The sequence below is a fragment of the Centroberyx affinis genome, unplaced genomic scaffold, assembly GCF_046629955.1.
Source record: "Centroberyx affinis isolate AG114_WGS23_722 - 3 ecotype Tasmania unplaced genomic scaffold, CSIRO-AGI_Caff_v1 ptg006780l_1, whole genome shotgun sequence".
Classification (NCBI taxonomy): Eukaryota; Metazoa; Chordata; class Actinopteri; order Beryciformes; family Berycidae; genus Centroberyx; species Centroberyx affinis.
Genome location: NW_027283439.1, coordinates 99,709 through 115,191, shown reverse-complemented (window position 1 = coordinate 115,191; position 15,483 = coordinate 99,709). Strand labels below are relative to the sequence as shown.

The following is a 15,483-nucleotide window of genomic DNA, read 5'->3' as shown; positions in this document are numbered from 1 at the left end:
AAGATGCTGAACTGCACTGTGAAACTTTGAGAGTGTAAATGTTTCTGGTCTCTCTTTCTTCAGTGATATAAAGTGAGAGTGTAAATGTTTCTGGTCTCTCTCTCTTCAGTGATATAAAGTGAGAGTGTAAATGTTTCTGGTCTCTCTTTCTTCAGTGATATAAAGTGAGAGTGTAAATGTTTCTGGTCTCTCTTTCTTCAGTGAATTGATCGACACAAATGCCGCTTTTCCACTGCATGGCACCGGCTCAACTCGCCTCGCCTCGACTCGCTTTTGGTATCACCACTTTGGTTTTCCACTGCAGATAGTTCCCCCTCAATGTGCCCCACCCCCCAAACTGGTCGTCATAGCGACGCCGCGACGCCGCATGAAACGCGACACACAGCTACAATGGAGGATATGGAAGCGATGGTGTTCTTGATCCTCGGTGTGTGGCTGTCAGTCACAGCAGGGAAACAGATTTTATTTCAGAAGAGGCTGAAGGCAGCGAGACAGCAGAAGCTCTCTGGCTGCTCAAGAGGGTAAGCTAACCGCTAACCTGGAAGCTAACGTTAGCATTATGTCCCGTGTCACGATGATGATTCTCTGACCAATCAGTGGTCTGCAGTGTTTTCACGTCTCCTTCTGGTGCCTCAGCTCGCCTGGAACCTCGACGGAGGTGCTACGGAAAAAAGTACCAGGTACTACGTGATATGGAACCTGGTACCTGGTACTTGGCCAGTGGAAAACCAAAAAAGGCGAGTAGAGTCGAGTCGAGTCGAGTCGAGTCGGTACCATGCGGTGGAAAAGCGCCAAAAGAGCCAATCCTCGTCTTTAGGGAAAGTTATTCATGAGAATGTGTTTGTCCTGGTCTTTACTGAACACCTGAACGCACCGCAACGCCTCCATCATCTCCATCTGAAGTTAAAGTTGTTAAACCTGAAAACTGTTCGCCACTTCCTGGTGTGAACAGCTGACCGAATGTTTTCCCTCGTCTCCTAGCAACGAGAAAATGTTCAGATGTTTGTCAATCAGCTAACACCATGTACAATAATTTACTGTAATTTGAATCAATCATGACAGCAGGAAGCTTCAGTCAGTTCTGTCTGTTTTTCTCATCAGTATTGATCAATAGAATATTGATCATATGATCAATACAGAGTATTGGGTTGAAGAGATATAGATCTGATTCTGCCCAACATAATGTTAATACTGTCCTGCACACACAATTAATTTACTGCCCTTTAATTATATTTGCTCTGTCACTTCTAGTTTTATATATATCACCTTTCCTGTATTATTTTATTATATTATAATATTATTATAATATTTTATATTATAAAATACCACTGCCACTGTTTAAATTCCCCAGCACACACACACACACACACACACACACACACACACACACACACACAGAGCATTAAAGGAACAGCAGGTGAATCCTGATGATAAAACAGTTTTATTAAACACAGTCGTCAAACAAATAGAAATATCTGCAGACAGATTACTGTATAAAACTGTACAGTCTTTATTCAACAAAGACGGGCTGATGACGTCAGAGGCCGGCATTCCACCCCGGTGAGGTCATCATCCAGAAAGTTTATTTCACCCAGTCCAGTAACTTTTATTATTTTAGGGATTTCCCCAATAACGAGGCAGGATGAGTGACGTCACAACTGACTCAAGAAAAAACTCTCGACAGTTTTTCTTTGGAAACAAGTGAAATTACGTCACTGCTATTTTAATATAAAGACTCCTGATAGTACAGTATAGTGTGTTCACACTGTTTCCATACTCTCACTTTACTAGTCTCCCTCCCTTCCTTCCTTCCTTCCTTCCTTCCTCACCGTGGTCCTGGGACCTCCGGCGGCCACCACGTGTCTTTAGGCGGACAGAAGGCGACTTCAGGCGGTTTATCGGGACTTTCCTCTCGCATGTCTGTCCATCCGTCCCGGAGCGGTATATCAGACCCACAGCGGGTCTCTGCAGTGTTAAAAGGCCTCTATAGCGGTGCTCCAGGGCCGGAGGGTCTGCAGCACCGGGTCGCAGCAGATCTGTCCGGAGCTCGGCTCGCTGTCCTGGGGCTGCGGCTCGCCGCGCGCCGCCTCTTTCGGACTCAACAGCCCAGAAAAACTGGAGCCAAAGATCGATATTAAACTCGTGACGTTGCCGGTGTCCATGTCCTCGGTCCCTCCGTCTGTCCCGTCGCTGACGGACAAACAGCAGCAGGTTAGTTTGGTCTTTTTCGTCGCTCCGTCCGGAGCCTCGGAGCTCTCGGCGCCCCGCTTTCTCCCGCCGTGTCCCGCCGGGGCGGAGCGCTCCTCCGGCCGGCCGGGCGGAGTCTCCGTATCCGCGTGCGACTCGACCAAGGAAAACTCCCCGTTCTCGTTTAACGACAGCAGGGTCCGTCTGTCCTGTTCGGCGGCGGCAGAGTCCGTCGGGGAATCTTCCTCCGGAGACCGAGCCGAGCTCTCCGCCGCGGCCGAGAACAGCGCCTCCTGGCCGGGCTGCGGGCTCGCGCTCGGCCCGCTGTACCAGTCGCTGAGGTAAACCTGGCGCGCGCTGCGGAGAACCAGAGAGACCAGCAGGTTCTTATGGAGCTTGATGCCGCCGCGCTGCGCGCGGGACGAGTAGATCTTCCCCAGGGAGAGACTCATGATCCGGTGGGCCTCCACCCGCTGCTCCATGCCGGGGAAACACTCAGAAATATCCCGCTGCCGTAAAACCTCCAGAGAGAGAGAGAGACCTGGAACAGATCCTTAGAAAAAGTCTAAAATATGTATAAAGTCCCGGATGTTTGGCTGCTGGAGGAACTTTAATCCAGAAAAGTCAAATTAAAATTAAAATTCAGTTTATTCAGTTTATTCTTCCGCTTTGTTGTCGCTGTTGTTTGTTTCCCTCGAGCAGGCGGACTGGAATGAGACCAGTTTCTATTTATAACTCGATCTTATAGGCTGACGTAAAAAGCCACGCCAGCCAATCAGACCGCAGGTAGTATTCACAGGCTGCAATGACTTACGCCCCGCCAAATCCACACTGACCAATGGGAGCGCCGCTGTACAAATACGTCACGTTTAAAAACAGCAACAGTGTGAATATGAATATATAAATCTGCCATTTATATATAATAAACCAACTTAATGACATTCGGTGTTGTTTTCTCACACTGCTGAAATTCATATTCCCCCCAACACACACACACACACACACACACACACACACACACACACACACACACACACACACACACACACACACACACAGATCCAGTTTCCCCACAGGACAGTTTGATGTGAAATGTTTGCTGTCATGTAAAGTTTGTAAAGTTTGTAAAGTTTCCTCAGACAAACAGTGAGTGTTTTCCTACAGATCAAATTATAATCTAATGGATTTAATAAAATAAACTCCGACCTTCAGTCATATAGAAACAAAATCGATTATTTTTCCAAAAAGCATTAATTTATTTCAGACCCTACCTTCATCAGTTTGATACTAACTCAGTTTGACAACAACTGATAACAAAAAACGATATTTTTCTTAAATCTCTTTATTTTTTATTTTAAATCCACAGAATTATTTACTTTTCTTCTTTTCTCAGTATTACTCCTACTGTTATATTACAGTTTTGATTGTCCTTGAAAGTTTCATAAGTTCTCTGTTATACATTTCATCCCTCAATTAATAATTACGTAAATAAAAGGTATTGTTATAGAATTGTTATTATTGCTTTCTTGAAAAAATAAAATAATTTAATTTGTTTTTCTCAAAACCCGGAAGAAAAACTGGACGTACGTGCCTAACGTCTTGGCGTAATTTCCGCTGCTGAAGCCAGCGTTGTGCTGCTCCATGTAAACAAAACATAGCAGCTGTTAGTTTTAGAAATTACAATTATACTACTAAAAATATATAAAGAAAGAAATTAAAGTAGCAGCCTGTTATGGAGTTTGAAGTATAAATGTGTGTGGAATAATTCGGCCGGTAAAATGTCTATGGAAGACCCGTTTTTCGTCGTGAAAGGGTAAGAAATGTTTATAGCTAACGGTAACGCTAACGCTGCTAACACCTACAGTAACTGATTACACTAGCCTAGTTTAGCTAGCTAGCGTTAGCCTGCCAGCGCGCTAATGCTGCTAACTGGAGAACAATAGGGATTTAGTCCGCTCGAGGACAACAGACACCGGCTAGCTAGCATAGCTATCTGTTAGCAGATCATGTTATATTAAACGTGAAGTGAAGTGTTAGCTTAGTAAACACGCGTCATGCTGTGATATCCTCCTCCACAGTCCAGGGAATGCTAATTTCGCTCAAGTAATGTGTGATAGTTCATCTAGTTCATCTAGAGATTTACTGTTTGTGTTTCAGGTTAGTTTTAGTGTTAGTTTTAGGGTTAGTGTTAGTTTTAGTGTTAGTTTTAGGGTTAGTGTTAGTTTTAGTGTTAGGGTTAGTTTTCTGTCCAGAGAGACTAACAGCAAGGCCAACAGAGAGTCATGTAACAGAGACGGGCGAGGAAGATAAAGGGGCAGAAGCTTGTTGAAGTGACGAATTGATGAGAGATGATGAGTAATGTTAAGCTGTCTGACTTGTTTAAAGAAGGAAGCCTGTTGTTTTATCTTTACTGATAACTGGTTGCTGGATGTTGTCTCCTGGCAGCGAGGTGCAGAAGGCGGTGAACACCGCCCAGAGCCTCCACCAGCGATGGAGCGAACTCCTCCAGGATCCTGCTGCCGCCTCCAAGGAGGAGATGGACTGGACCACCAACGAGCTGAGGAACAGCCTGCGCTCCATCGAGTGGGACCTGGAAGACCTGGACGAAACCATTAATATCCTTAACACCTCTCGCACACGCGGCCCGGTCTAAATGTAACGGCAGGTTTCACGTGAAGAGCGGCCGGCGTCGAAATGCCAGTAAATCAGTTCTGTCAATTTCACCGCTCAAGTCGTCTTAATGTTTCTAGTAAAGTTCTGAATCGACCGTCTGTGCGAACGATGGCAGAACATTAACGGTCCGACTGTAGGAGGAAACACAAACCACCAGACTACCAGCTGCAGCTTTACTTTTTTGGCAGAAATGTGGAAATGGACAGACGAGTCTTTCTTGTGTGAACAACAGAAACTGCCTTTACCGCAAAAATCAAAACAGCAATTTTACAGGTTTCATGTGTGAAAGAGGCTTGTCATGAAAATCTGTTCATGCAGAACGATGACTGAGCTGCAGCGACACCCTGACCAGTACAACCAGTCTGCTGCTGGTTTCTACTGGGAGCTGACCAGTATAACCAGTCTGCTGCTGGTTTCTACTGGGAGCTGACCAGTACAACCAGTCTGCTGCTGGTTTCTACTGGGAGCTGACCAGTATAACCAGTCTGCTGCTGGTTTCTACTGGGAGCTGACCAGTACAACCAGTCTGCTGCTGGTTTCTACTGGGAGCTGACCAGTACAACCAGTCTGCTGCTGGTTTCTACTGGGAGCTGACCAGTATAACCAGTCTGCTGCTGGTTTCTACTGGGAGCTGACCAGTACAACCAGTCTGCTGCTGGTTTCTACTGGGAGCTGACCAGTACAACCAGTCTGCTGCTGGTTTCTACTGGGAGCTGACCAGTATAACCAGTCTGCTGCTGGTTTCTACTCGGAGCTGACCAGTACAACCAGTCTGCTGCTGGTTTCTACTGGGAGCTGACCAGTACAACCAGTCTGCTGCTGGTTTCTACTGGGAACTGACCAGTACAACCAGTCTGCTGCTGGTTTCTACTGGGAGCTGACCAGTATAACCAGTCTGCTGCTGGTTTCTACTCGGAGCTGACCAGTACAACCAGTCTGCTGCTGGTTTCTACTGGGAGCTGACCAGTATAACCAGTCTGCTGCTGGTTTCTACTGGGAGCTGACCAGTACAACCAGTCTGCTGCTGGTTTCTACTGGGAGCTGACCAGTACAACCAGTCTGCTGCTGGTTTCTACTCGGAGCTGACCAGTATAACCAGTCTGCTGCTGGTTTCTACTGGGAGCTGACCAGTATAACCAGTCTGGTACTGGTGGTACTGGGAGCTGCTCTGGTTCTGCTCTACACTGAAGCCTGCATCATATTATCTGAATCGATGTAGCCGTAACTTAAACATTAAGCCCAATGCGTCGATTCAAAGCGGTGAATCGTCAAACTTCTACTTCCAACATGTGTTTGTGTTTCTTAACTGTCAGTGTAAGTATTGTTGAATCCAACCCAAAGAAGTTCAACCTGGATGCAGTGGAGCTTTCTAAACGGAAAGCCTTCATCACTAGCACCAGGCAGACTGTTAAGGTGTGGAGGGGCATGGGTTGTAATTTAAATATTTAAATTGTCAGTAATGTCTGTTTGATCTCACTGCTGTGATAACTTTATTTTTCCGCTAAAGGAAATGAAAGAGCACATGTCCGGTCCCGTGGCCGCGGCCTCGACAGATAAGAAGGGCAGACAGGTACGTTCAACATCTGATCTACAGCAGGAACATATGTCCATAACATTTGGTCCTAGGAAACCCCAACCGAGGCTGTGTGTTTTTAGACATGAATTACAGTTAGATGTCTGTCTGTGCTGTAGGAGGGGAGATAGCAGTGAAACTTCTGATCAAAACAGGAACCTTTATTCATTCTCCAAGTGAAATTAAATAATAGTCAAATAAGACTATTCCTCATTTTGCTGGAGACCCCCTAGAACCTGAGTAGGGGTTTCTGGCACAACTTCGCCTACTTCCAAGGTGCATTGAGAAGGGAAAAAGGTCTAAAAAGGTCAAAACTCCAGCAACACTTGTAGTATATAGAACAACTTTATTTATTTATTTTTTACCTTTTTGAATCTTTTCTGTTACCCTATTTAAATGTTGATGGAAGCTGAATGACAGTGTGTTAATGGGGAACTGAATGGTGTTTGTGTTGTTGTGTTGCTCAGGCTCTGCTAGGCGAGCGTGGCTCCCAGGTGCCGATCTGGCAGCCTGGATCTGGATCTGATAAATACACCCGGCTGGACCACCAACTGCAGACCGCCAACACCCAGTTCATAGAGGAGCAGCAGACTCAGCAGCAGGTAGCATGAAGCCTCCACACACCATCTGAGCTATTTCTGAAACTCAGGCCCAGATTCACTAAAGCTTTGATTTCACCACAATGACCAAATCAGAAAGCCTGACGGTCCTTTCAGTAGCTTCAGGAGCTTCAGTGGTTTCAGGAGCTTCAGTGGTTTCAGGAGCTTCAGTGGTTTCAGGAGCTTCAGTGGTTTCAGTAGGTTCAGGAGCTTCAGTAGCTTCGGTAGGTTCAGGAGCTTCAGTAGTTTCAGTAGTCGAAGTAGTTTCAGGAGCTTCGGTAGTTTCGGGAGCTTCAGTAGTTTCAGTAGTCAAAGTAGTTTCAGGAGCTTCAGTAGTTTTAGTAGCTTCAGTAGTTGAAGTAGTCAAAGTAGTTTCAGGAGCCTCAGTAGTTGAAGTAGTTTCAGGAGCTTCAGTAGGTTCAGGAGCTTCAGTAGTTTCAGTAGGTTCGGGAGCTTCAGTAGTTTCAGTAGTTTCAGGAGCTTCAGTAGTTTCAGGAGCTTCAGTAGTTTCAGTAGTTGAAGTAGTTTCAGGAGCTTCAGTAGTTGAAGTAGTTTCAGGAGCTTCAGTAGCTTCAGGAGCTTCAGTAGTTGAAGTAGTTTCAGGAGCTTCAGTAGGTTCAGGAGTTTCAGTAGCTTCAGTAGTTGAAGTAGTTTCAGGAGCGTCAGTAGGTTCAGGAGTTTCAGTAGTTTCAGTAGTTGAAGTAGTTTCAGGAGCTTCAGTAGTTTCAGTAGTTTCAGGAGCTTCAGTAGGTTCAGGAGCTTCAGTAGTTGAAGTAGTTTCAGGAGCTTCAGTAGTTTCAGTAGCTTCAGTAGGTTCAGGAGCTTCAGAAGTTTCAGTAGTTGAAGTAGTTGAAGTAGTTTCAGGAGCTTCAGTAGTTGAAGTAGTTTCAGGAGCTTCAGTAGTTTCAGGAGCTTCAGTAGTTTCAGTAGCTTCAGTAGGTTCAGGAGCTTCAGAAGTTTCAGTAGTTGAAGTAGTTTCAGGAGCTTCAGTAGTTGAAGTAGTTTCAGGAGCTTCAGTAGTTTCAGGAGGTTCAGTAGCTTCAGTAGGTTCAGGAGCTTCAGTAGTTGAAGTAGTTGAAGTAGTTTCAGGAGCTTCAGTAGTTGAAGTAGCTTCAGGAGCTTCAGAAGTTTCAGGAGCTTCAGTAGTTTCAGGAGCTTCAGGAGCTTCAGTAGTTGAAGTAGTTTCAGGAGCTTCAGTAGTTGAAGTAGTTTCAGGAGCTTCAGTAGTTTCAGTAGGTTCAGGAGCTTCAGTAGTTGAAGTAGTTTCAGGAGCTTCAGTAGTTTCAGTAGTTGAAGTAGTTTCAGGAGCCTCAGTAGTTGAAGTAGTTTCAGGAGCCTCAGTAGTTGCGGGAGCTTCAGTAGTTTCAGTAGGTTCAGGAGCTTCAGTAGTTTCAGTAGGTTCAGGAGCTTCAGTAGTTTCAGTAGTTGAAGTAGTTTCAGGAGCTTCAGTAGCTTCAGTAGTTTCAGGAGCTTCAGTAGTTTCAGTAGTTGAAGTAGTTTCAGGAGCTTCAGTAGTTGAAGTAGTTTCAGGAGCTTCAGTGGTTTCGGGAGCTTCAGTAGTTGAAGTAGTTTCAGGAGCTTCAGTGGTTTCAGGAGCTTCAGTGGTTTCAGTATTTTCAGGAGCTTCAGTAGTTGAAGTAGTTTCAGGAGCTTCAGTAGTTTCAGGAGATTCAGTGGTTTCAGTGGTTTCGGGAGCTTCAGTGGTTTCGGGAGCTTCAGTGGTTTCGGGAGCTTCAGTGGTTTCAGGAGCTTCAGTGGTTTCAGTAGTTGAAGTAGTTTCAGGAGCTTCAGTAGTTTCAGGAGCTTCAGTGGTTTCAGGAGCTTCAGTAGTTGAAGTAGTTTCAGGAGCTTCAGTAGTTTCAGGAGCTTCAGTAGTTGAAGTAGTTTCAGGAGCTTCAGTGGTTTCAGGAGCTTCAGTAGTTGAAGTAGTTTCAGGAGCTTCAGTAGTTTCAGGAGCTTCAGTAGTTTCAGGAGCTTCAGTGGTTTCCTGCATGTTGCTCAGCATCTCTTGTTCTTCACTTCTTCACTTCTCATGCTGCTCTGCTCGTCAGACTGATGGACAGCAACCAATAATTGAACATGGGAAATCTCTCTGAAAATTAGAGATGCACCGATTGCAATTTCTTGGCCGATTCCGATTTCCGATTTTTTTAAAAGTCTGACCTGCCGATTCCGATTTTCTTTCTAAGAACTATAATTGACAGCACACGCAAACATTTTTGTAACTTTTCTTTAATGGAAAATTAAAATTCAATTGTATGTTCATAATAAAACATTGACTATTAATTACATTTTCTCCAAAACTGCACCAGGTTACAGGACCTTCTCTCACTCTCACTCAAACAAATCTCAAAATAAAAAAGTGCTCCAGGTTACTGGACAGAGCTTTTTTGAACAAATAAAATCCAAATGAAAATTAATTGCAGTATATCCCACTTAATACTTTCCCGAAAGAAAACAGGTGCAACAGATCTATATAACAACACACGGACTATTACTATTATGGACTATTATACAACAGGTAGTTCCGACCAAGCGATCCGATTGGTCAACTAGACATTTAGAACGTGATCAAATCAGCATGACAGCACACCTAGCCGTGCTCATCACTAAATATTACTCCGCCATATTATCATACAATATATTTAAATATAACGCTACGCTAACTCTGTTCAGCCTTGATGTTACCAGACGCTCTGCATCCTCCATCAGCTGTCCGGTGAGTCGGTGACACGGTGCTACTAGCTTAAAAATACATGTGAAGTTCGCGGACATAGTAGCTAAATCTGTCCATGGAAAAATTATTTTTTTCAGCAGATATCTTAGTTACAACAAGACTGAGCTAGCGAGGCAGTTTTGTGTTTATATGTGTGGTTTTTATTCAGTTTGGGAAATCCCGCGATCTCTAGAAAGCATTAGCTCAAGTTGGCTGCTGACTCAACAGGGACTAGAACTCGTCTGTTGCAGGTCGGTACTAAGGCTCCGCCTACTTGCTGGAGCAGTAAACTAGGTTCCATTACATAGGAGTCTACTGACCTGACTGATTGTTTTCCAGTTATTAGTCAGACCCCATGTATTTCCAGGGAAACAGAGATAACACTAGCAAAAAGTTTTTTATTTTGAGAGCGAATCGCCCCACAATATGAATACATTTTGTTTCTATCTTTTATGTTGTTGGTAACTGTTGTATAATCGCAATATTACTCTGGAGGCTGAGCTTTACCGTCATTATTGGCACACAGTGATGCGGTCATCATCACGGTAACGCACACCCTCTCGTGTAATATTGCTTAATTACAGCTGAGTTTTTACCGTTGTCTTAAATTTGACCGGCACAGAATCAGCCGATCGGCCGATCAGCTGAAAACCGTCCGATTCCGGTCACCGGCCGATCGATCGGTGCATCTCTACTGAAAATGCTTCTAAAAGCCATTTTACAGCTCCAGATTATCTTTGGTGCTAACCACTTAAAAATTCTCTATGCAGGAGAAATCCTGTATGGCCAGTAGACTGTAATACAGTCCTCGCATTCCTTTATTGATCCTGTGGGGAAATTGGGTGATTACAGCAGCAAATAGTAACAGGATGCAGCAGGGAAAAATTGAATATAAATAACAACAGAGAAAATGGCGGTATTAAACATAATGCAAACAAGAATTAAAACATTAGTTAAATTAAAGTGTTGAGTAGAAATGAATGAAATGTATGACAATATATACATTTTATGCAGTGTGAAACAGCAGTAGAACAAACAAAGAAAAACATATGTACAATATGAAATGCATGATATAAAATTATGTGCAATATTAAAATAAGAAATAGAATATCAAGATAAGAAATGAGCAAATAAGAATAAGAGGGAAAATTCAGGGTGTCGTCCAACAACAGGCAGCAATAGACTGGAATACGTTATTGATAATCACACTGGGTAGGCTCATATTGGAAAACTATCATGGACTAGTTGAATGGTAATGGTTTGTGTGTGTGTGTGTGTGTGTGTGTGTGTGTGTGTGTGTGTGTGTGTGTGTGTGTGTGTGTGTGTGTGTGTGTGTGTGTGTGTGTGTGTGTGTGTGTGTGTGTGTGTGTGTGTGTGTGTGTCAGCTGATGGCGGAGCAGCAGGATGAGCAGTTGGAGCTCGTGTCTGGGACCATCGGCGTTCTGAAGAACATGTCAGAGAGGATCGGCATGGAGCTGGACGAGCAGGCGGTGTAAGAAACCTTCATCCGTCCTTCTGTTCCAACACACACACAGTATACTAACTGAGAGAGAAACCTTCTGTAGATCCTCTGGAACCTCTTCAGGACCCCTTTTGGTCCCCGCTCCCCAGTTTGAGCTCAGTGTGTTGATGTGAGGTGTCGTCGTGTCTGCAGGATGCTGGACGACTTCGGCCATGAGATGGACAACACCCAGTCCAGACTGGACAACGTCATGAAGAAGCTGGCCAAGGTCTCCCACATGACCAGCGGTGAGCTTCACTGTTCTGTCTGTCTCACATTCACAAAAGTTTCTACTGAAATAGATGCAGCTCCATAGCAGACCGACATTATTAGTGAGATCTAAAACTTCAAACTGTGTTTATTATAGAGACCCGTTCACACCTAGAGCGACAACTATAAAGATAACTATAAACTATAAACTATAAACTATAAACTATAAACTATAAACTATAAGGACATGCTGTTGCTCAAGCGTTCACACTGCAGCGATATCAGCGCCGAATATTCAGAGACAAAATGGAGCATGAAGACTTTACTGACTTTTATTTTACTCTCTCTCTAAAGTAAATAACGACAGCCGAAGGATTTGGGTTCATGAATTGCCGCAAAAGAGAGAGGAGATGGCAGATAATAATGCTCTTTTACGGCACTTTCATAACATTATTGTGCTTTGTTTATATGAGAGCTAACGGTGCTAATAGTCACCAAGTGAAGCTGTTCATTTCTTTACCAGCAGGAGACTCTGTACACCACATCTACTGTGGATCAAAGAGTAAAGTCTCTGTAGCCCATGTTGAGAGAAACACCTGAACGTCACCGAGGCTGAACGGGTTTCAACAGGATACTGGAGACTCATGTTTCTAGGGTTGGGCGATGCGTACCAAATGACCACAGTGGGGGGGGGGGGGATTTTATAGACGAACAAGAAAAGATGTTCTTCCAAATGTCCGTAATGAAATGGACAAGGCTCTCATGTGAGCTGCTCTGGTACTAAAATTTTTATATATACTTTCTTTTATACTTTTTACATGTATGTAGCCTATGTTGGATATTAATTACTATTTCTATTTTTTGCACATTTGAGCCCACAGCCCATCCTCACCTACTCACCCGGTCTTTCCTTACTTTTCCTCCCTATAGCCTATGCTTAAGCAACCTCATTAAGTAGATCATCTGATTATAAAAAAATATTTTAAATAGGAGTCATAGTGATGTAACGGCATAACTGCAGCACTTGGCTTCATGTTTGGTAGCTGCAGTCCGACTCCTTCCTTTTTGAAATTCCGGTTCCTAGGAGAGAACGGGAGAGTAGTCTGTCTGTCCTCTCTGTTCATTTCAATTCATTTTCAATGACAGCTGTCCGTTGTCCGGGCAACGCCGGGCAACGCAACCCAGCTGAACTTTTTCTTGACGGATTCATCACCGCAAATCAGAGGCGTTTTTTTTTAAATGACGTTGACGTTCCGAAACAGCCCGACGGACAGAAATCTATCCGTTAGTGATTCTGTCGTTTTCTGGGATCAGTTTGGCCGGAGTTCACTCTGTAGTTTGTTCACTCTGTAGTTTGAATCCTCAGTTTTGAGATAAATAAAGACTCACCCCCTGATTTACTAAGGCAGGCGCAAATCAGGTAGATTTAAAAATAAATTTTATGTCTGCGCCTAAAGTAAAACATGCTTCCACTGGACGGTCAATAGTGTGATTAAATAAGCTGTTTTTCCTTTAGTAAATCAGGTGCAAGGAGCTATTATAATAATTAGAATAAACCTTCCTTCAGTTTTGCCTCTCTGTCTGACACTCCTTAAAAAACATATTCATCAGTTCTTTAAATCACGATGTTGCGATGGCTCAGTGGTCGATGACTGTCGGCGATGTCCATCGGACCAACCCTAGTTTTTTTTATAGCGCATTTGCCGTCAGGTTAGCCAAGAGATGATGCTATTTTCTTAGCATCATGCTAGCAAAAGGTAGCGAGTTAACTAGCTTCAAGAGCCTCACCGCTAATCCCAACAGCCGCTCCGATCCCGACCGGTTCGTCACGTTTCTTTCCGACATGTTTAGAGGCTTTTGGTCTTTGTTCCTCTGGACTTCTGTCTTCAGCTCCTCAGCAGCAGCTCCCTCACTGCAGTGAACTGAACTCTCCAACCGCTTCTCTGGAGAACTTTAGTCTGATCGGTTGAAAATGTTTTATCGTTGTCTCTACCGCCAGAAAAATCGCTCTGAGATGGAACCAAGAATATAGTTCTAGTTTGGATGTTTTTATAGTTGCAGCTGTAGTGTGAACACAGACATTCTATTTACTTAAAATGATTTAATCTTTTTATAGTTATAGTTATCTTTATAGTTATCGTTCTAGATGTGAATGGGCCATTAGACTATAACTGTTACATACTGCAGACTTACTGGTTGAATTCATGTCACAATTAGAAAAGAACATTAGAGCAGAGATGGAGATGTGCAGCAGTAGAAAACACTGTGCGGACGTTAGAGAGCGTCCCGTAAGCAGAAGGTCGCAGGTTCGATCCCGTCTGTTCTGTCTGTCCCTGCAGACCGCCGGCAGTGGTGCGCTATCGGCGTCCTGCTGGCCGTCCTCTTCGTCATCATCCTCCTCTTCTTCATCCTCTGATTGGACGTCCTCCTCTTCTTCATCCTCTGATTGGACGTCCTCCTCTTCTTCATCCTCTGATTGGACGTCCTCCTCTTCTTCATCCTCGGATTGGACGTCCTCCTCCTCCTGTCAGCAGAGAACTGGTGTTAACCCTGTTTCTACTGGACTCTACTGGACTCCGCTGGACTCTACTGGATTCTACTGGACCACTGTTCTTCATCATCTGACAAATATCATCATCCTCCTCTTCCTCATCCAGCTGCTGTCAGCAGGAAGATCTGGAGGAGAACCGGTGTTAACCCTGTTTCTACTGGACTCTACTGGACTCTATTAGACTCTACTGGACTCTGCTGGACTCTACTGGACTCTACTGGACTCTGCTGGACTGTGCTGGACTCTGACTTCACAGGACTGCACTGGAATGTACTGACCTACACCGGTCTGTACTGGACTGTACTGGAATCTATTGGACTCTACTTAAGTCTACTGGAGTCTACCAGTCTCTGTTGGACTCTACTAGTTTCTACCTGACTCTACTGGAGTCTGTCTCTACTTGACTATACTGCACTCCGTAGTAGACTGTTCTGGATTCTGTCTGTACTGGTTCATACTGGTTCATACCAGTCTGTACTGGTTGATACTGGTCTGTACCGGTTCATACCAGTCTGTACCTGTTCGTACTGGTTTGTACCGGTTCGTACTGGTCTGTACCGGTTCGTACTGGTTTGTACCGGTTTGTACTGGTCTGTACCGGTTCATACTGGTCCTTGCTGGTCTCTCCTTGTACTTTCAAACCAAACTCTTCCTGCTGAATCCGACTGAAAACGCACTTTTGTTTATTTAGTACTTGACTGTTTGTGAAACAAGATGGCCGACCTTGAAGTGTTTCCTGAAAGGTCAGAGGTCAGAGGTCAACCAGGGTGGAAACATTTCACTGCATTTTAGTGTTTTGATGTTTTAGAAAATAATGTCCGATGTCTCTGATCGTTTGATCTTCTGTTTTATTTAAAGGGCCTTAGCAGAGACCTCTTCATCCCTAATGCACTGACTGCCTAACTCCGGTTTAACACCAGTTTAAACACCAGTTTAACACCAGTTTAAACACCTGTTTAACACCAGTTTAAACACCTGTTTAAACACCAGTTTAACACCAGTTTAAACACCTGTTTAACACCAGTTTAAACACCTGTTTAAACACCTGTTTAACACCAGTTTAAACACCTGTTTAACACCAGTTTAAACACCTGTTTAAACACCAGTTTAACACCAGTTTAAACACCTGTTTAAACACCTGTTTAACACCAGTTTAAACACCTGTTTAAACACCTGTTTAACACCTGTTTAAACACCTGTTTAACGCTGATTTAATACCAGTTTAACACCGATTTAACACCGGTTTAAACACCTGTTTAACACCTGTTTAACGCCGGTTTAACACCAGTTTAATTCTAGTTTAACACCAGTTTAACACCGGTTTAACACCGGTTTAAACACCATTTTAAACTCCAGTTTAACACCGGTTTAATTCTAGTTTAAACACCAGTTTTAACACCGGTTTAAACACCATTTTAAACTCCAGTTTAACACCGGTTTAATTCTAGTTTAAACACCAGTTTTAACACCGGT

General features: G+C 43.9%; 3 protein-coding genes across 5 annotated transcripts; 2 read left to right on the top strand and 1 right to left on the bottom strand.

Moving 5' to 3' along the window:
• Positions 1–1,427: 1,427 nt before the first annotated feature.
• Positions 1,428–2,882, bottom strand: ier5 (immediate early response 5). The gene has a single exon (XM_071513106.1). It carries the CDS (start codon positions 2,667–2,669, stop codon positions 1,974–1,976), a length of 696 nt encoding a protein of 231 aa, XP_071369207.1. The 5' UTR covers positions 2,670–2,882; the 3' UTR covers positions 1,428–1,973.
• Positions 2,883–3,840: 958 nt separating this feature from the next.
• stx6 (syntaxin 6) lies at positions 3,841–14,952 on the top strand. 3 transcript variants are annotated; one of them, XM_071513105.1, is made up of 8 exons: positions 3,841–4,000; positions 4,633–4,799; positions 6,176–6,273; positions 6,368–6,430; positions 6,943–7,035; positions 11,134–11,240; positions 11,403–11,497; positions 13,799–14,952. In XM_071513105.1, the coding sequence occupies exons 1-8, from the start codon at positions 3,966–3,968 to the stop codon at positions 13,873–13,875; spliced, it is 735 nt and encodes a 244-aa protein (XP_071369206.1). In that variant the 5' UTR covers positions 3,841–3,965; the 3' UTR covers positions 13,876–14,952. The 3 variants fall into 3 exon arrangements, with proteins under 3 accessions (XP_071369206.1, XP_071369205.1, XP_071369204.1); XM_071513104.1 differs by having other exon boundaries at positions 6,901–7,035; XM_071513103.1 differs by having other exon boundaries at positions 4,633–4,802; positions 6,179–6,273; positions 6,901–7,035.
• LOC139639045 (mucin-21-like) lies at positions 7,116–9,941 on the top strand. Its single transcript, XM_071513102.1, has 5 exons — positions 7,116–7,131; positions 7,423–7,544; positions 8,361–8,411; positions 8,718–9,014; positions 9,918–9,941. Exons 1-5 carry the CDS (start codon positions 7,116–7,118, stop codon positions 9,939–9,941), a joined length of 510 nt encoding a protein of 169 aa, XP_071369203.1.
• Positions 14,953–15,483: the final 531 nt, after the last annotated feature.